The following is a 20,985-nucleotide window of genomic DNA, read 5'->3' on the forward strand; positions in this document are numbered from 1 at the left end:
GACCCCTTCTCTCTCATGATTTTGACATTTTTTTCATATGCTTTTTCATTTGCTTTTCTTGAATCCCCTACTGGATTATATGGTTTTAAGAGGAGGAACTCAGTATTATGTATCTCTTATCTTTGAAACACAATTTTGGTAAGTATGTCCTTTTAAACTTTATATTATTAAAAGTTTCATTTTTTTTAATTTAAAAATTATTTATTTATTTATTTTTGGCTGCGTTGGGTCTTCATTTCTGCACGAGGGCTTTCTCTAGTTGCGGCAAGTGGGGGCCACTCCTCATCGCTGTGCACGGGCCTCTCACTGTCGCGGCCTCTCTTGTTGTGGAGCACATGCTCCAGACATGCAGGCTCAGTAATTGTGGCTCACGGGGCCAGCCGCTCTGCATTGGCAGGCAGATTCTCAACCACTGGGACACCAGGGAAGCCCATACACAAAAGTAGAGAGAATACTATGGTGAACACTCATGTACCCATCACCCAGCTTCGATTTTTTATCAACTCATAGCCAATCTTGTAGTAAGTACTTTGATTTTTTTAATCTGTAGTGACTCTCTATTTTTTCAGGAAAAAAAATCTTTAACAGTTCTTTAACTTGACATTCTAGACCCTTAACTACCTTTATTACCTACTCAGTCACAATTTATTAAACATCTAAACTGTTCCAAGCACTGTGCTGAAATAACTGTAAATAAGCATTTGCTACATTAGATTCTTTGCAATTCCCTACAGATGCTCTGCTGTTTCGTACTCCTATGCACATCATATAAGATGCATTAATTCTCTCTTCCTTGTATGAAAAGCCCACACTTCCATCCCTACCTCGATTTTGTTCCCCTGTTGATCATCCACTCAGCTTTAAACCTCATTTTAAACGTTTCTTTATTGATAAAACCTTTCCTGAAACCCTGGAGTAAGTTAGTTGCTCCCAATCTTCAGAATTGTTCCTTGTACTTGTTATTACACTTAATGCATTGAGGTTTAATTATCCATACATGACTCTAATTCACTCACCACCATGAGCTACTTGTGGGCAGGAAACATATTTTAACTGTTTCCATATTTCCAATGCCTAGCACCTAGCATTTAGCCTGACACTTAGAAGACTCTGAATGCATATTTATGGACTAAATGAATGAATTTCCTAGCATAATGATTTCCATATGTTACTAAATAAACATTTATTGAATTTAATTTAATGAACACAGTCCAAAGAATGTAACCCACAGGAAGAACAAGAGTTAAAAAATACAGAGCAATAAAATGGATAACTAACAAGAACCTGCTGTATAAAAAAATAACTAAAATTCTAAAATTCAAAAAAAAAATACAGAGCAAAGGTGAGGTTAGAATGAGATAGAATAAATGGGCAAGCTTCACAGAGCACCTTTCCTGCCTCTCCCCTGGAGCTCTATTCCCATCTCCATCCAAGGTGTCTTGGGCTTTGTCAAAAATCTAGGATAGGTTGCCTGCCTTCTTTTTCTAGACTTGAAGCAGTCCTTAAGGCTCTAGTTATCTATATCTTGGATTTGGGAATCTTGTCAGTTTTTGTGTTTCCTTTCAATTCTTAGGAATAAAAACTCATCTGCAAAGCTGCTGGGCCCATTTGCTTCACAGGTTGCCAGTGTAACTCTGACATGAGCAAGGAACCCCAGCCAATATTCTTCCCAAGCTGTTACAGTATTTTGGAGCCAAGGTAATGAGGCCCTCTTCTGCTTACTGACACATCTGTCATCAGCTGTCCACTGCAGGCACAGGGAACTGCAATGCTAAAGTGTGGAAGAGAGGGAATGGGGTTAATTCAGGGAAGTGAAATTAATTCAGCATGGCCAGCATAGAGGAGTTGAGTTGCAGCAAGAACCTGGAGAGCTGGACAGGTGCTACATTATGAAAAACATTATGTGTCATACTCAGGAAGATGGACTGTTATCCTGAATGCTTTTAGCAGAAAACCTTTAGAAGTATATCTTTAAAAAAATTTTATTTTCTTATTCAAAAGCCATATACATTCAATGTAGAAATTTTACAAAGAGCAGAAATGTGCAGAGAAAACCATTCTTAATCCAATCACCTGGAGATAAACTATTTTGATAATGTTTTTTTCAACCTTTCTATGCATATAAACATGAATGCATATTTAAAAAAAAACAAAATAGGGCTTCCCTGGTGGCGCAGTGGTTGAGAGTCCGCCTGCCGATGCAGGGGACACGGGTTCGTGCCAGGGTCCGGGAAGATCCCACATGCCGTGGAGCGGCTGGGCCCGTGAGCCATGGCCGCTGAGCCTGCGCGTCCAGAGCCTGTGCTCTGCAACGGGAGAGGCCACAGCGGTGAGAGTCCTGCGTACCGCAAAAAAAAAATAAAGCTTATACTATATACATATATACATATATTGCTTTTTAACTTGCCTTTTCGTAAACACTTCCTGATCAATCAGTTGCCTTTTAAAAAATGATTTTTGAAGGGCTACAAGGTATTCTATTATATGGCTGCATTACAGGTTATTTAATTAACTTCTTATTGTTGGGCATTTAGGTTGTTTTAGTTTTTTTGCTATTGGAAATAACACCTTGAACAGTTTTGTGCACTTATATATATATATATAATTTTTATACATATTTACATACTTAAATCCAAAAGTGCAATTATCACACCAAAGCTGAGTATTTTTAAGATTTCTGATGCAGCTAATGCCATAAAAAGTTGTATGAACTTACACTCTCACTAGTTACATCTTAGAATGTCTTCTCAGCTCTTTCATCCACACTCGAAGTTCTTGTTCTTTTAAAATATTTACAGCTTAGTTTCTTAATTTGATTTTGTGTGTTACTAGTGAATTTGAACTTTTTTTTCATGTGTTTACTGGCCATTTGTGTTTCTTTTCTTCTATTTTTTTTTTAATTCCCTATTCATGTCGTTTGCTAACTTTTACTTTTGGTCATCAACTTGACTTTCCATATGGTTTATTGTTTATGGTGTTTTTTGACTTTAATAAAATTAAAAATTTTAAGTAGCCAAATCTACCAATCTTTTCCTTTATGGTTTCCTCCTTTGCTTTTTTGCTTAGAAAGTTCCTCCACTGAATACTTCTTTGTACGCGGGCCTCTCACTGTTGTGGCCTCTCCCGTTGCGGAGCACAGGCTCCGGACGCGCAGGCTCAGCGGCCATGGCTCACGGGCCTAGCCGCTCCGCGGCACGTGGGGTCTTCCCAGACCGGGGCACGAACCCGTGTCCCCTACATCGGCAGGCGGACTCTCAACCACCGCGCCACCAGGGAAGCCCCTCTACTGGATACTTCTGATCACTTCTGGTTTGGCGCTGCCCAGATTCCAATAGATTTTTGCTCAAATAAACTCTTAAAAGAAAAGTTCCATCATTCTGCGATCTTTTTTTTTTAAACGTGTATTTCTTTTAGCTCTTTTAAGATTTTAATTTTATTTATTACTTTGGGATTTCATTGTGACAATGTGAGGTAGAGTTGTAATCCTTTCTCCCCTATACAGTGCAACTAATCAGCTATCAGACACAATTTACTGAATAATCCATCCACGGATCCACATGCTACCCTTATAATCGCTGCTATCATCGTCCCGGGGTTTCATCTATTGAGAGTTACTGGAAAGAGGGCAGTGAATAAACACCATAGGAATAAATAGTACTACCGTAGGTGTGAACATTTGGACCAGGCAGAGGATGGACAGGAAAAGAGTTGTGCCTATTAATATTACGGTGATTGCTATAGGTTTTTAGTTTAGTAGTGGATTAACCAAATATGGAATTTTCAACATAGTTGCTTATTAAAATAGATAACTGAAAAAGTTAAAGAGCAGTAAAAATAAAGCAGGGCAATCTTCCCCAAATAAATTTGAGTCTATAAACCTAATTCCACAGTCGTCTCACGAGACATCTGTCACATGGACTACTGTCCTTTAAACAGCCCTCACGTATAAAATTTGAGAGAGGAAGTTCAGATGAAGGTCTTGAGTCTTCGAGGATAATTTCACTTAGAGAAAACGAAACTTTATTTTTAATTGTGGTGCTCATCACCAGCGCAATAACCACTACAGAAACAGCACTGCCCCCGTATTTTCATACCATCATCTTCCTGAGGAGCTAAGGCAATTGCGACAGGGAGAAACGATCAACTCTAGCGTTTTGAGCACCAGATTCCTCTTTTTTTTCCGTTTGCAAAGGAAACGCGGGAAACGGGAGCCTGGAGACGTTAGGCCGCAACAGAAAGGGTTATTTTATACTCGAACGGTAGTTTTCGTAAGTGCGAAAGATACCAAAGTGAGAAGTACAGGTTACACCCCAGAACTTCCTGGGGTCGTCGCAGCCCCCGGCGCAAGGGTGCCCGCAGCGCCGCGGGCAGGGAGGAGGCGAGCGCCGCCCGGGCACGCCCCTCCGCTCCCGTCCCCGCCCCCGCCCCGGGGGGCGCCGTCGCCGTGACGTGAGGGCGGGAGGAGGCGTGGGGCCGCGCTGCTGGGCTGAGTGCCGGAACTGGAGACCTCTGCCGGGGCGGGGGGCGCGCGGGCTCAGCGGGGCTGGCAGGTGTGCTGCGCGTGCACCTGGCGAGCGATGGCGCCGGACGCGGGCGCCCCGGGATAGCGCGGGCTAGGTGGCGGCGCCCGGCTGGGGCAGCAATGGAGCTCCTTCGGCTGCTGCTCCTGGCTGTGTTGGCGTCGGAACCGGCGGCGGTCGGCGGAGCCGAGACCGTCGGGAACTCCAGCGGGGGTAAGGTCGGGGGCGCCTGACTGCTGCAACCCAAACTTGGTCTTGCATTTCTTGCAAGGTCAGAGTCCACGCCGGGCTCTGTCCGCGCAGCAGGGGAGGCGCTGAGTTCAGAACCGGCAGGAATGGATCGAGGTCCTTTCCTGCAGAAGGCAAGTCCCATTGCTAAGGAGGCCTTATTGTCAACCTCTTAATTTAGGTTGGGGGAATGGGAAGAGATAGGAAACTCTCTTGTTCAGACACATTATTCTCTCCCTTAGGGTGCAGCCATGTTTGTAGGTTTAATTTAATACATTAAAACACCTCTTTGCTCCCAAGTGGCTGGTCTGAGCGTCTGGACTGCGAGTCTTGATGCAGCCAAGGTGCAGCGGGTTTTTGTACTCCAAAATCTAGGTGCTTTTCAAACTGGTTATGCTCTACGGAGTTTCGGAGGAAAAGTGAACCCAGAATGGGACTTTAGACCATAGGTCATGTGCTTGGTGAATGGATTTTAGCAACAGTTGGTGGTTTGTTAATATAAACGGTAAAAAGCGCTAATTGTATGAAGCTGATAATCATGTGCTTTTCCATGGGGTCAAGAACATTGTTGGTTTTGTTTCGAGCTTAAGAGACTAGTTGTAGTTCTGAAACATAATATTTTCTGAATAATGTGATTCTGTTTCTGAATGCTTATCTGTGAAAAGCACTTGTGCAAACTGAATCCTAGAATTTTTGCCTAGAATTTAAGGCCAAAGCTGAAAAGGGCGGTTATAGTTTTGCAGAAAAAATAGCCTTATTTATAACAGGGCGCTAACATTCACTGCGTGCAGTATGTGCCAGGTGCTTTTCGTGGCAGTGTTATTTAATCCTTACAACCTTGTTAGATAATTATTGTCCTCACTGGTGGAGGATGAACCTGAGGCCTGAGGCCCAAGACGATGCTCACTACACAAGTAAACAGCTAAGAGGGGCACAGACAGCAGATGAACCCAAGTGTGTCTTGCTGTAAATTTCATGGTCTTCCACTTCTACAAAGCTGCCCTCCAGTGAGAATGTTTTACTTAGTGTGGTGCTTTACACTTAATTCTTCTCTGAATTCTCATTCCTCATATGGCTATTTCCATTCTTCCAAGGTGAAGAATCTGAGAGATTGAGTTCACAGACGATCAGACGAGAGAAGTAATTTGAGAAATTAATGTTTTCCAGACACTTTCTCACCTCTTTTCTGTGATTACAGCACTGTTATTTCTTCAGCCACATTCTTCTTCTGGCCTTGCATCAGTATTGCTGTTCTGTGCAGGAGAGGGACAGCAGGTGGGAACTTGACTGCTGAGGGTTAATGAAAGCTCATATTCTCCACATCTGTCAGATGAAGATCAGAGTGGAAATTAAGGAAGATTTAGTTCCAGACTTGCATGATCCTCCTGGAAAATGTCTGGATTTCTATTTGATGATTCTGATGACTATACAAACTCGAAATTGAGTAGCTGCTGTAAGTTAGGAGGATTTACCCATCTTTAGCAGGAAGAGCTAAACACCTTGAGTAGTGGCTTAGAAGCTAAGTGAATCTTTAAACGTGGCAGATCGAGTTCTAGAATGTCTGAGGATGGTGCTTTCTGTGACCAGCAGGAGATGAACCATACATCTAAACAGTTTTCCCTTCTCTTGGAGTCCCGGTTCCCCGCTACCCTGAACACCTTTCATTATTGATTCAGGTTCATATCTGGTAACTCACAGGAACTTACCTAGTGATAGGAGTTGAGCAGAGTGCTATTTGAACCTTCTCAAGTTTGTGCTGTCCATAATGCTTAAGGAAGGTAGCAGGCCACTTGTGTAGTTAGTTGCAAGTGTTCTCTTTCTCTCAAAAGTGTGTGCATTTTTGTGTTTCCTTTCACCTTTTAGGGCTAATGAAAATTCATAAGAAAGTATCAATGAGAAATTGGGTGGGGCAGTTGAATGCTGGCTAGCTCAAGTAGCTGAACGGTTTTTGTTTTTAATACTCCATCTGAAGAGAATTATGAAGATTAAGCGTTGACAAATCTGTCCAGAATTTTTCTGTTGAGTTAAAGCAGAAACAATGGAGGTACATTTCAGTAAATAGTAAAAAGGAAGAGGTGGAAAATTTTAAGGTTGCAAGTTTAGGATCTGATTGAGAAAGAAAAGGAACATATTGGGATTGGGCAGCTCTTATTTATTTATTTATTTATTTATTTTATTAGTTTCTGCTTTATAACAAAGTGAATCAGTTATACATATACATCTGTTCCCATATCCCTTCCCTCTTGCGTCTCCCTCCGTCCCACCCTCCTTATCCCACCCCTCCAGGCGGTCACAAAGCACCGAGATGATCTCCCTGTGCTATGCGGCTGCTTCCCACTAGCTATCTACCTTACGTTTGGTAGTGTATATATGTCCATGCCTCTCTCTTGCTTTGTCACAGCTTCCCCTTCCCCCTCCCCATATCCTCAAGTCCATTCTCAAGTAGATCTGTGTCTTTATTCCTGTTTTACCCCTAGGTTCTTCATGACATGTTTTTTTCTTAAATTCCATATATATGTGTTAGCATACGGTATTTGTTTTTTCTCTTTCTGACTTACTTCACTCTGTATGACAGACTCTAGGTCTATCCACCTCATTACAAATAGCTCAATTTCGTTTCTTTTTATGGCTGAGTAATATTCCATTGTATATATGTGCCACATCTTCTTTATGGGCAGCTCTTTTTAGAGTGGAATTATTGGAAAGGAAGAATGACTCTGGGTAGGAATGGAGGAAGGGTATGAAAAATAGAAAAGGGTCCCCTGCTGTAGGTTAGATGGGAAGAAACATTTTTGCCAGAAAAAGCAGAGCCACTGCTTTTTAGAGGAGAGCTACAGCGTAAGTGCTCAGTCTCGTGTTAGCCATTTGCCCTGTAATATCCTTCTTTTTTTTTTTGTAAAGCATTGGGCCTTCGTTGCTGCGCATGGGTTTCTCTCTAGTTGCAGAGAGCGAGGGTTACTCTTCGTTGTGGTGCGCGGGCTTCTCATTGCGGTGGCTTCTCTTGTTGCAGAGCACGGGCTCCAGGTGCGTGGGCTTCAGTAGTTGTGGCACGCGGGCTCAGTAGTTGTGGCGCACGGGCTTAGTTGCTCCACGGCATGTGGGATCTTCCCGGACCAGGGCTCGAACCCGTGTCCCCTGCATTGGCAGGAGGATTCTTAACCACTGCACCACCAGGGAAGCCCTGCCCTGTAATATCCTTGATGTGCTGTCTTTCCTGTTCACTCCTCAAGTCATAAGATCTAATTATCCCTCAAAAAATGTTTCTGATTCATCCTTTTCCAGATGACTTAGGAGTGCAGTTAAGTTCCTGTTAACCTCTTCAGGATATATTTTTGTATTTGTGTCTTCCTTTGCCATGTCTGTTTTTATGAGTAGAAATGAAATGCAGTTTCTGCCAGGCTGGACTGTTAAAGTTGTCTTGACTTTGAGTATATTTCCTTGTCACTCTGTGGAGGTCACTTTCTCAACTCGCTGTTCGATGTGCTGGGCGTTTTATACCTGTTAGACCTCGTCTTCCCACTAGTTTATTTGTAGGGGGACCATACTGACTGCCTGCATTTTTTTTTTTTTTTGATAAGGACATGAGCCTCTGAAACATTGGAAAGCTAATAGAAACTAATAATGATATTTTATTGTGTAGTATTGGACAGTTTACACATTTTTTCCCATTTGATACTTTCAGCAGCCACATGATGTGTGCACCACAGTTACCTGCATTTTACCATGAGGGAACTGAGGCCCATAGGAAATAATTACTTGTCTGAGGTCACAAAATTCAACTATCATTTACCAAACATTTACTGTGTGCCAACCAGGTGCCTGGCACTGTGTGAGACTCCGGAACATCAAATATGACAGAGCCCTGCAAGTCAGGACTCAAACCATAACTGGTTTGTTTAATATACAGTAGTCTATAAAAATTGTGAAATGGCTCTTGGATTGCCAGAGGATTTTCACACAAAAGTTAGATAAAGATAACTAAGAATAGGAAAAAATATAGCTTTCCTTCCCTAATTCATCAAATGTTGTGTTAGGAGTTCTCACACCTGGCTGGACATTAGAATCACCTGGAGAGCCTTGAAAAAAAGGCATGTTGGTGAAGAGACAGCTAGAAATTGAAATAGAAAATAAAAAGTAAATTTATAATACCATCAAGAAATATTAAATATTTAGGGATAATTATAATGGGATATGTTACAATCTCTATAGAGAAAACGATCCAACATTCTTGAGATAAATTAAGAAAATAAATAGAGGGATATCTCAAATTCGTAGATTAGAAAAATTCTGTGTTATAAAGGTATCATTTCTCCCTAAATTAATACATTCAGTGCCATCTCAGTCAAATCCCAGCAGAGTTTTTTTTGTGGAAATTGACAAGCTGCTTTCTAAAATTTATATGGAAATGAAAAAGGGCCAAAAATACTCAAGACAGTCTTGAAGAGGAAGAACAATTTGGGGCAGAAATTAATATGCCCCAAACATAACACCAATAGTGTAATATTGGTGTTAGGATAGGCAAATAGACCAGTGGTACACAGTTAAGAGTCCAGAAATAAACCCTCACATATGTCACTTGACTTATGTGAAAGGTGGAATTGCTGAGCAGTAGGGAAACTACTTTCGATAAAGTTTGCTATGTCAACAGGATATTCATATGGGAAAATGAACCTTGACCATCCCGCCTCACACCATACATAAAAATCAGTTTCAGGTTGATTTTAGACTCAAATGTGAAAGGTAGAACAAAGTTCTAGAAGTTAACATGAGGAATGTATCTTCCTGATCTTGGAATATGTTGGCAAAGAATTCTTTAAAATCATAAAGGAAAAACTTGAGAAATTGGACCACATTAAAATTAAAACTTCTGTTAATCTAAAGGTAACGAGAGTGAAAAGACAAGCTATAAGAGTGGGAGAAGATATCTGTAACACATATCTGACAGAATACTCGTATCCGTGATGCCTAAAGAGTTCCTAAAATTCAATAAGGACAGATAATCCAGTTTTTAAAATGGGCAAAAGGCTTAACAGACCCTTTCACAAAGAGGATATTTAAATAACCAATAGGTAAAACAAAATGTTCTTACCAAGCGTTGGTGAGAGTACTGTGTAACTGGAATACCTTCTCACAAGCTGATAGAGGTCTAGATTGGCAAAACCATGTTGGATAACTGTTCAGGAGTATCTACTAAAATTGAACATAAGTATACCCTGTTACCTGATAATTCTACTCATAGGTTCTACCCAATAGAAATGTGTACATGTGCACCAAAAGACACATACAAAAAATTGTCTGAATGGAGTTATTTATAATTACTCCAAACTAGAAATAGTCCAAATGTGCGTTAACAGTAGAATAGATAAATAAATTGTGGTATATTTATTTCATGAAGCATACAACAATGAAAGTGAATGAATAACAGTTACGGTAGCAGCTGGGATGCATCTCACAAATAAAATGTTGATTTTTAAAAAGCTAGACACAAAAGAATTCATGCTGTATGATTCCATTTAATTAAATTTCAAAAAAGAAGTCCATCTGTGGTGTTAAAAGTTAGGATCATGGTTACCTCTGGGGAGGAGGGAAGAGGTAGTGATTGGAAGAGGCCACCAGGAGACCTCTAAGAGGTCAGAGTGCTGTTTCTTGATCTGGCAGTGTAAACTTTGTGCACTTCTTTGTAGGCATGTGGGTTTTTTTAAATTTAATTAATTAATTTATTTAGGCTGCGACTGGTCTTAGTTGCAGCCTGCAGGATCTTCTTTGCGGCATGCGGGATTTTTTTTTTCCTTTTAAATTGCGGCATGCAAACTCTTAGTTGCGGCATGCATGTGGGATCTAGTTCCCTGACCAGGGATAGAACCTGGGCCCCCTGCACTAGGAGCACCAGGCAAGTCCCTGAATGTTATTTTAATGAGTATTTGTTTTGTAATTGATACTTGAACCCTAACCCCAGGAATTTTGATTTAACTGGTTGGAGAGGGGCCCAGGCAACAATATCTTTTAGAAAGCACCTTCAGATAATTGTAACATACAACCAAGGTGGATAACCACTGTATTAGAATTCCTTTCTAAGAAGGACACCTCATGAGCACTACAGAAAATATGAAAAATAGGAAATGTGTAAAGAAAACATTATTTAAAATACACCCCATAGGTACCTGTTTTTTTTTTTTTTTTTTTTTTTTTCGGTACGCGGGCCTCTCACTGTTGTGGCCTCTCCCGTTGCGGAGCACAGGCTCCGGACGTGCAGGCTCAGTGGCCATGGCTCACGGGCCCAGCCGCTCAGCGGCATGTGGGATCTTCCCGGACCGGGGCACGAACCCGTGTCCCCTGCATCGGCAGGCGGACTCCCAACCACTGCGCCACCAGGGAAGCCCGGTACTTGTTTTTAATAGCCCTACTTACTTTGTCAAGTGACCAGTTTTTAAAAAATAATGTATACAGTGTCTCTCCCCTTTGTTATCTGGCTTCTTTCTGGTTCTTGTCACAGGCAATTGACTGGGGAAGGAGGGTTAGTAGGCATCATCTTCCTTTTGGAAGCTTTCGGAAATCTGTTTCTGGAATGGCAGGTGTTCTTCTTGAAGAAGTCGGAAGCAGAGACTGTCACTTACTGTTTTGGTCATGATCATTTTATATTCTCACAGAAGCTGTTTGTTTTCATTTCTGATTTTCTTAATGAGAACAAGACTTCTTAGTTATTTTAACCATTTAAAATCAAAGGTGATCTGCTACACCGTCACAGCAAAAACCTTCTCAAATAGGTTTATTGCCTGGCATATATATGTACAGACACACACACATATGTATATTTTTTTTCTAGAGTATTCTTTCACAAAATAGAACTGTCTTATTTCTTATTTCTTATTCATGCTGGAATGGTAACAGCTTATATGTTCATTAGTAAGGGATTGGTTGAATAATCATGTTTACCTATAATGGAATATTATATAGCTTTTAAAATGATAAAGCTAGAATTATCTGTTGATGTGGAAAGATATCTAAGATCTATGAAATGGCTATACCAAACATATTTGTGTCCTTCTTTTTCCATCTACATAGAGATGCTCATGCTGATATCTGCCTAAATCCTGAAAGATGTATACCAAACTGTTAATAGTGATTATTTCTGTACAGTGTACTTGCTGGAGGAGTTAACTTTCTCTACAGATCTTGCCTTTTAAAATATGGCTTATGTATGATCTGGAACAATATTACCATTTTAAGGGAAAAACAAAACAGGTGACACCCGTTGAGTGTTGAGAGTGTCACCATTTTGTCTAAATTGTGTCCCTGTTTTATAAATTTCACATGAAGAGTTGAGGTAGAACCTGTGTTTTGAGTGCCATCAAGGAAGGAGGTTTTTTTCAAACTGTGCATTTCCTTTCTGGTAAGAACGCCTCATTATCGCTATAGAAATCTGATAAACAGTGAAATGTGTAAAGAAAAGGCACTTAGGGCTTCCCTGGTGGCACAGTGGTTAAGAATCCGCCTGCCAATGCAGAGGACACGGGTTCGAGCCCTGGTCCGGGAAGATCCCACATGCCGTGGAGCAACTAAGCCCGTGCGCCACAACTACTGAGCCCGCGTGCCACAACTACTGAAGCCCACGCACCTGGAGCCCGTGCTCTGCAACAAGAGAAGCCACCGCAATGAGAAGCCCGTGCACCACAACGAAGAGTAACCCTCGCTCTCTGCAACTAGAGAGAAACCCATGCGCAGCAACGAAGACCCAATGCAGCCAAAAATAAATAAAATAAAAATAAATTTAAAAAAAGAGAAAGAAAAGGCACTTAACATACATTCCCAGGAATACCTACTTTTATTACCCCTACTTATTTTGTTAAGTTACCAGTTGTTTAGTAGTATATTTTAATTTCTGTCTTTCCTTACTGTCTTTTAAATCACTGAAAGTTTTGGTTCTCCAAGTATTTCTGAGTTGTGATTTATCTTCACCCTTGTGTGATAGATTAAGGAAACGTTAAGAAAACAAACACTTCACTAACTGATAGCTTCAGTCTCTTCCAGGGCTTATAAATGTTCTGGGTAGTATTTTGATTCAAGGCCCATGTAATGGGAGACAGACGTAAAGATCATCGAAAATTTCTAAAATAGGCTTAAGGGCAAATTTAAGTGTCAGTTAAGTGATTATAACCTTTACGAATTTACTTACATCAGTTCTGGTCACAGTATTCAATAGGCAGAGCGACTAGTCCATAAGTACTAAAATAAGTATTTGTCAAATAGAGAAAATGGGATGGGGAGGGACTGAAAAAACAGAAAAACTGAAAATGTAACTCGAAAAGGCAGGCCGGTAAATGAGCTGAGTGCTTTGGACAGTTAAAGGATGGAAATCCAATTAATTCCTAGGAAAAGAAACAGACTGCTCTTAGACTGGAATTTGTGGATAGTTTTAAGAGTTGGAAGGTGGGGAATGGATGGGACCAAAGTTAAAGTGCAATACATGAAAAGTTTTTAGGGCCATTTACCGAGGTCCACTTAATTTTATGTAGAATTTGGTTTCCTAATAAAGTAATCCTGATGCTAGGAAGACCTGGAATATTAAAATGTTCCTTGTTCCCCTTTAAAAAAAAAAACAAACCCAGAAATCTCCCCACGTTTTCCAGACTTCCGTAGATTCTGTTAGCCACTTCCTAATATTTTTACCTCTATTCAGGCTGGAGTTTTGTTCCACATAAAAGGTGAAATGTCTTTCCAGTTACATAAATAGAAAATACACCACCTTCATTTGTCATTGTTACAACTATTAAAATTTTCTCTGGATTTTTAGAAATTAAATTAGAACCACAAATAACCTTTTTTTCTACAATCAATTAAAAAATTAAGTTATGAAAATAATATAATAATATCATGGAGTTTGGGGAAATTTTATAGAGAGTAACCTTTATTCTAGTTCTAGCAATGTTTGTATGTTCTGTTTGGCTTTCTTGGTTAGCCTTTCTTGATAGTCTTTTTTTTAATCATCCAAATGGAGTACTTGTGTTAACTACAAGAACAACAAAAAGTGCTGAAAAAATTAGCGTTCTTAGGAAACAGTACAGAAGAATGAGTTAGTGTCTGGGGTGTTTTCTTTTAGCTCCCACTGACCCAAATTTCCTTCTAAAATAAAACATGATCCTTCCACTGTGGGACTCTGGTGAATATAATCTTTACCGCATCAACTACTTTTCATCTCTATTAAATTGAAATCTTTTTTCCTATTTTTAGGTTCCAGCCCCCAAGACTGCTTATGTAATGCTTGCAGGCTCCTCTGCTGTTTACGCAAAGACACACTGACTCTAGGGCAGGGGGTGAGATGGGAACCCAGAACCACACAGAAGTCAAAGCAGCTTATTTAGTGGATTCCTTGAGAATTAGGTTGGAAAAGGAAAGAACTGGTGAGCAGCTGGGAGATAAGACACAGTGAGTGAGTGAAACACAAGCAGACAGTGGAGGCAAGTGGACAAATGGGAAAGCCTAGGTGAGGTGTTGGAGAATTTGGTATAGCCTATCTTTTATGTGGACTCTGAACTTGATCCTTAAACAAACAAACGAAAAGCTCCTTCTCCCAGAAGCCCTATGATTCATGAAGTTCCTGGTGTGGACACTCAATAGACATTTTTGCCTGTGATGATGACATCTTCCTTTGCAAGCTGAGTACTTCAGTCCCATTGGACAGATGAAGAAATTGAGGTTTAAGGGAATTAAGTAACTTGCCTGAGATCACACAGCTAGTAAATGGTGGGGTAAAATTGAAGCCAGATGTGTCTTTCTAGCTGGGCTGACTTCAGAATTCACTAGATTGTAATAATCTTTAGTACCCGTGCATTCACGATTGTTAGTAACTCATCAGCGTTGTTAATCCTTAAATTCAGGGACTCTGTTCTGAATAGAGTTGTTATTGCTGCTACCAGAAGGGGGATTTTCCTGGGCTCTGGGAGCCAGGCACCTTGAACAGCCTATTTTTCACATCTCTTGAAATACCTTTCTTCCCCTTAGGTTCTCAGTTCCACCCTTCCTAGCGGAGTCGGGCAGTTTCACCCCTTTGAGCTTCATTGTCCTCATCAGTGAAATAGGAACAGTAATAATAATATTTATCTCAACGGGTTTTTCTGAGGATTAAATTAGCCATGCATTTGTGTTTAAGTATGCAGTTTGTACAAATCATTGTTAGAGATATAAGTGTTACAATGAAACGTTTCTCTCATTGTAGGTCTTCTTGAATTTTCTGTGGGGAAATTTACATACTTGGAGCTCAAGAAGCCCTTTCCAGAGGAAGCTATTTTGCGTCATATTTCCAGCAATGTTACTTTTCTTATTTTCCAAATACATTCACAGTATCAGAATACAACAGTTTCTTTTTCTGAGGTAAGTACAAAGAGTTACTTCCATAAAAGCCATTTCCACATTTTGGGGTCTTGTATTTAGCATGAGCGTTAGAAATTTTTTTTTTTTTTTTATAGACACTTTTTTTTTTTTTTTTTGGCTGCGTTGGGTCTTTGTTGCTGCGTGCGGGCTTCTCATTGCAGTGGCTTCTCTTATTGTGGAGCACAGGCTCTAGGCGCACGGGCTTCAGTAGCTGCAGCGTGCGGGTCAGTAGTTGTGGCTCACGGGCTCTAGAGCGCAGGCTCAATAGTTGTGGCGCACGGGCTTAGTTGCCCCATGGTACGTGGGATCTTCCCCATGTCCCCTGCATTGGCAGGCGGGTTCTTAACCACTGAGCTACCAGGGAAGTCCCGAGCATTAGAATTTGATGCCACTTTATGTCTTAAATTTTTTTTCTTTTTTTAACAGGAAGGGAAAAAAAGAGTTTATTTACATGTACAATGTGCGTATATGTGGGAGAACGCAGTAATGCGTAATTCCAAGAGGTGGTTAGAATTTGGGGCCCCTATACCATCTTAACAAAGGGTGATAAATTTGTGGAGAAGTGTATGTTTTAAATTTTTTTTTTAAAAAATCAAGATTGGGTCCTGTCAAGTTAGTGGTTTAGACTGGCTAAGAGGTGAGTATCACAGGCCTTTCTTGAGTGGTGACCTAAAGAGGGGTGATGCTCCTGAGTTTGGGGGAGGGTGGCTTGTACCAAATGTCTCCTGTCTGCGGTTAAGCTTCCCTCATACTTCCCACCTTTTCTTTTTCTTACCCTACTGTGTCCTTGGTGATTTTTACCTGAGAGTACATTTTAATGGGTTTGCTTTGTCGTTCAGCCATTTAGTGTTGAAGTTTATTAAGACTCCTGTAGGATCAGCTTTCTTCTTTGGAGTCTCATGGAAACAAAAGAATCCTAACACTCAGTTTTAACCAGTGCAGTGCTTTGCTTCCAGCGGCATTGAGGACCCTGTTACAGAGGTCATCCCTACACCCCTGAACCTCAACCTCAGCTCTGGGAAGGTTTTCAAATGTCCTGGGTCAGCTTAAGCTATTAAGGCTCTGCCATTTATGTTAACCTTTTACAAATCTATTTCTATTTAGTCTATATGACCCCCTAGACAAATAAATGAATTTCACTCTGTATAAAGTTGTGCTGCATTTTTATTTGTCCTAAGCCTACCTTCTAATATTCTGGTATTTGCTAAACAGAGCTGTCTTAGTCCAATTCCTATATATCTTATGGGCATGGGTCACAGTATCTTTCAAACTAAGTGTTTGGTATTTTTTGTTCCTGCTTTCCTGTCTCTGCCACGAAGGTTTTGAAGTTGTGTGTGGTGATCTGATAGACTAGAAACGGAAAGGTTTGTTCAAGGAAAAGAGGAAGGAGTAAGTTATGTTAATTGAAGAGATAACAGTGTCTATGACCCATATATATATATGTGTTTTTTTATGACCCATATATTGATTTTGGCTGAGTTCTTTGCAGCCAGAGCAGAAATCAAAGCATGTTAAATTTCATAACTTTCTTACATGCCAGTTCTTGAGGGGAAGTGAAGTTTTTTTCTGGGACTAAATTCAAATGGAAACTTTCTATTCAGGCCCTTACATAGGATGCATAGTAAAATGGCACAGAGATAATTTCCTTCTTAATAATATCATAGCAGAGACAACATTTGAAGGAAGAGAAAGGATGGAGAAAAAAGGCATTTATATTTATTGCATGCCCACTGTGTGCTAGGCCAGCGATCCTTAAGCTCCTGGGGCCATAGACTTGGAATTTGCTGAAATCTCAGGACTCTCTACCTGGCAAAATGTATCACTTCATCTGTATTATTTCATGGGGACCTCTGGAAACTCACTGGGCCTTTGGGGCTCCTAGTTAGGAACTCTTGCATTTGGTTTTCCACGTAGTTAATTTAATTCTCGTAACAGTTCAACCAAGTAGTTCTAATGCCTATTTTTACATTTGAGGAAACTGAGGTTAGATAAAGGGAGGCCAGCATTACTAATGTGACAAAAATGGCCTAGATGAATAGCATCTTGGTCCTCGATTTTCATGCAGAAAGGATCTTAGTTAACCTGAATTATAATTGTGTTCCTTTCTTGGACTGCCTTTAGTTCTCACTGTATTTATACTGCTGAGAAGATGATAACCAGAACTGCACATAGCTCTAGAAGTGAGTCTGTGAAGAGAACTTTCTGTTGTAACTTCCTGATGAAGTGTGGCACTTTGGAGTTTTTGGGTCATCTTAGCAGTTACTTCTTCGAAACTGCTGACCCTGTAGTTCCTCACTCAGTATTTGGGTCATTCTCTTTTACGCTTGTCAAATTGAAACCCATCTGGCACTTTTTTCTATTTCCTTAGCTTTAAGAAAACACTCTGAATCTACTACCTCTTAACTTAATACTTTGTTATTCAAAAAGCTTTCCCAGCATATGGGAGCAGGGGATAGGAGAGTGGCCAGGGTGTGAGGAAGGGTTAGAACGGGGCACAAAGAAGGTGATCTGTGTGTTCACTGTCTTGGTTGTGGTGATGGTGTCACAGGTGCCTACATTTACCAAAACCTACCATTAGTATACTTTATGTGTAATTTATAATATGTTACTTACAACTCAGTTTTTTTAAAAAGCTTTTCAAGAACTGAACTCTTTGGGGGCAGAGCTTATATTTTTGTCTTGGTAGTGGTCAAGTTAATTTGTATATCGGGACCACAAATGGGGGCTGCCCCAATGGCTTGGTCCACGTCACAAATCTAAACCTAAGTCAGCCTGCACTTACAGGGAACCCCTGTCAAGGAAACCTAACTTATACTGACCACAATCTTCCCGCTCAGCTTAGCCTAGAAAACAGGACCTGCTCGACTTCTAAGGAAATGCTGACCTAGCCAAGCATGCCCTTCTAATGCTCTAAAAAACTAGTTCATGCCCCATATCCCTTGGGAATAGGACTCCACAGCTAGTGAGGCACTTCCTCCCCCAATCCGTGGGTTGTCCTCCCTTGAATAAAGGACATCAGACTCATCACTAAATTGTTTGTCATTCACCCAGTAGTCCTTACCCAGTAGTCTTAGTACTTGACATAATAGATCCTGAGGGAATTGAAAAGCTTGGGGATTTTTCTGTGTATCTGTTATTCCTGATCAAAGACGTATATTTTATTTTATTATTATTCTTATTTTTTTAATTTATTATTTTTTTTGCGGTACGTGGGCCTCTCACTGTTGTGGCCTCTCCCGTTGCGGAGCACAGGCTCCGGACGCGCAGGCTTAGCGGCCATGGCTCATGGGCCCAGCCGCTCCGTGGCATGTGGGATCTTCCCGGACCGGGGCACGAACCCCTGTCCCCTGCATCCGCAGGCGGACTCTCAACCACTGTGCCACCAGGGGAGCCCAAAGACGTATATTTTAAATAGTTCCTCCATGTGTATGTGTGGGCACGTGCACATAGTGGTGAAAAGAATTCTTTAACCATCTAAGGAAGGTCTGTGTTTATTCCTTTTTGCTTTGAGAAGCTTTGGAGTAGGGCATGCACACTAGATCCACCCCAAAATTTAAGCTCTCTGCTCGACTCCCGATTCATGATGACTCTTCTTTCCTTATTGCAGACTCTCCTTCCCAATGCCTCGGGAACAGGCACTGACAAAGGACTGGTTTTCATTCTTAGACCAGAGCAGAGTATATGCACTTGGCACTTGGAGACTTCAGACCCTGAGCCTGTCCAAAATGTGGCCATTCCACTCTCCTACTCGGAAAGCGGTAACCTTTCTATTGTCAACTCCCCATTACTCTCCAGAATGCGGGACTTGTGTGTGAAAATTTAGGGAAAACTATAATCCTATTAAAAGTGTTTATTATAAGTACAACACCTTGAGTCAGAAAGGTATTAACAGCAGGGGAGTCAGAGAATTAGCATGATGACTGAAAGCCCAGGTAGGGAGTAGGAGAACACATTTATTCATTTGGAAAACATTTAAGGAGCCCTTGGAGAAGCTGTAACAGAAAGACAAGACATGGTCCTTCACACATTAGTTGGTTATCGGAGGCCGAGGAAGACGTGGAAGAAGAATGGGGTGTTTGGAGGATGGTGAACAGTGGGTGTGGCTGGAGCCAGGGTGTGAAGGGCCTGGTGTACAACGTGAGGTTTGCACTCTATGCTGAGGAACATAGCGAGTTTTTTTTTTTTTTTTGCGATACGCGGGCCTCTCACTGCTGTGGCCTTTCCCGTTGGGGAGCACAGGCTCCGGACCCACAGGCTCAGTGGCCATGGCTCACGGGCCCAGCCACTCCGCAGCATGTGGGATCTCCCCGGACCAGGGCACAAACCCACGTCCCCTGCATCGGCAGGCGGACCCCCAACCACTGCACCACCAGGGAAGCCCCATAGTGAGTTTTTAAGCAGAGGAATGATCTGATGCATTTCATCTCTTAGAAAGTTAACTCTAGAAGCAGTGTGAGGAGTGGGTTGGAGAGGGCATAGCAGAGTCAAGACAGCACAGCTTTCAGGACTCATAGTGAGACATGAAGATGCGAACAAAGGCCCCTAGAGGGGGATGGAGAGGCGGAGCTGGGTTTGAGATATTCAGAAGGTGGAATTGACAAGATGCAATGACCAGTGGTTATGGATTGTACAAGTGGGGAGCATGGGCTTCCCATTTGGGCAGCTGGGAGGTGGTTTTGCAAAATAGGCATGGAGATAGGGTTTTTGTGGTACTGGATGTTTTAGGGGGTTGGGATGAGGTAGATGGTGACTTCAGTTTGGGACACATTGAATCTGAGACCCTTATAGGACACCTGGATGGAAATGTATAGTAGGCAGTTTAAAATAAGGGCCTGGAGTGGAGGTGTGAGGTTAGATATCCAACTGAATAGTTGTTAGTAAAAGCCATGGAAGTGAGTGAGATTGTCCAGGCATGAACTTAGAGATTTAGGGGGGGAAAATAATAGCAGATAACTTCCTAGTGCCTACCACGTGCCAGACTGTTTCTGGGGGATGCTAACTGCTGAAGAATAATTGTAAGACTAAGGAGTAGACAGGAAGGTAAGAGGAGAGCCTGGACATCCTGCATTAAGTAAGGAGTGGTAAATAGTACTTTGCAGAGAGATCAAGAGAGTGACTGAAAGTGTCCATAGGATAGCACAACCCAGAGTCAGTGGTGGCCTTTAATGAGAGTCATTTTAGTGGCACAATGAGGGTGAAAACTAGATTATAGTGATTGAGGAGTGAAGGTGAGGTAAGGAAATTTACATTCTTTTAAAGTTTGGTAGTAAAGGGAAGGAGAGGTTGCAATAACTAGTAAAGGAGGTAGAAGCCAAAAAGTGATTGGAGTTGAAGAAAGACAGTGTTACGTAGCAAAAGGGTAATTACCTGATTGAAAAATGATAGATTTCAAGCTTCCCTCAGGGTCAGTGCACAAGAAAATTTATGGACAGTGGAGTGTCAATTATAGTACACATGCTTTTCTCAGGTGTGGTAAATACTTGTAAATGCAGGGAAAGGAGAGTGTGAAAGAAGAGCATAGAATTCTGAGGAAGGTTCCACAGAATATTGAAACAGTGCACACTGGGTATCTCCATTGCAAATCTGCAGAGTTCCAGCAGTTTATGGAAACTAAGAACCAGCTGTGGGAATGATTGGATGAGTGTATGAAGTTGAGATCTTAAAAGCCTTTAAATGGGTTTACCTTGTTCTTAGCTTCTCCACTTGAGTCCGCTGTATACAGTTCTTTGCATGGAATTGAAGTAATGTCAAGTGACTTCTTTAAGTGTTGTCTTGCTTGAAGTTTATGAATAGGATTCCTAATAAGAAAAGAAGAACTGTTTTAACCACATTACTAATGTAACTTAAATACCCCCAATTTATTTTCTGT

General features: G+C 41.2%; 1 protein-coding gene across 2 annotated transcripts in view; it reads left to right on the forward strand.

The window, feature by feature from the left end:
- Positions 1–4,483: 4,483 nt before the first annotated feature.
- TM7SF3 (transmembrane 7 superfamily member 3) overlaps positions 4,484–20,985 on the forward strand; it is a 44,958-nt gene continuing 28,456 nt past the window's right edge. For both annotated transcript variants that reach the window (XM_082636218.1, XM_082636217.1), the window contains exons 1-3: positions 4,484–4,733; positions 14,962–15,116; positions 18,724–18,874. In XM_082636218.1, coding sequence (XP_082492344.1) covers positions 4,643–4,733; positions 14,962–15,116; positions 18,724–18,874 — 397 coding nt within the window. In that variant the 5' untranslated portion in view covers positions 4,484–4,642. The remainder of the gene's footprint in view (positions 4,734–14,961; positions 15,117–18,723; positions 18,875–20,985) is intronic.

This window comes from Mesoplodon mirus (assembly GCF_964341445.2).
Source record: "Mesoplodon mirus genome assembly, chromosome: 11".
In the NCBI taxonomy this organism is placed as follows: Eukaryota; Metazoa; Chordata; class Mammalia; order Artiodactyla; family Ziphiidae; genus Mesoplodon; species Mesoplodon mirus.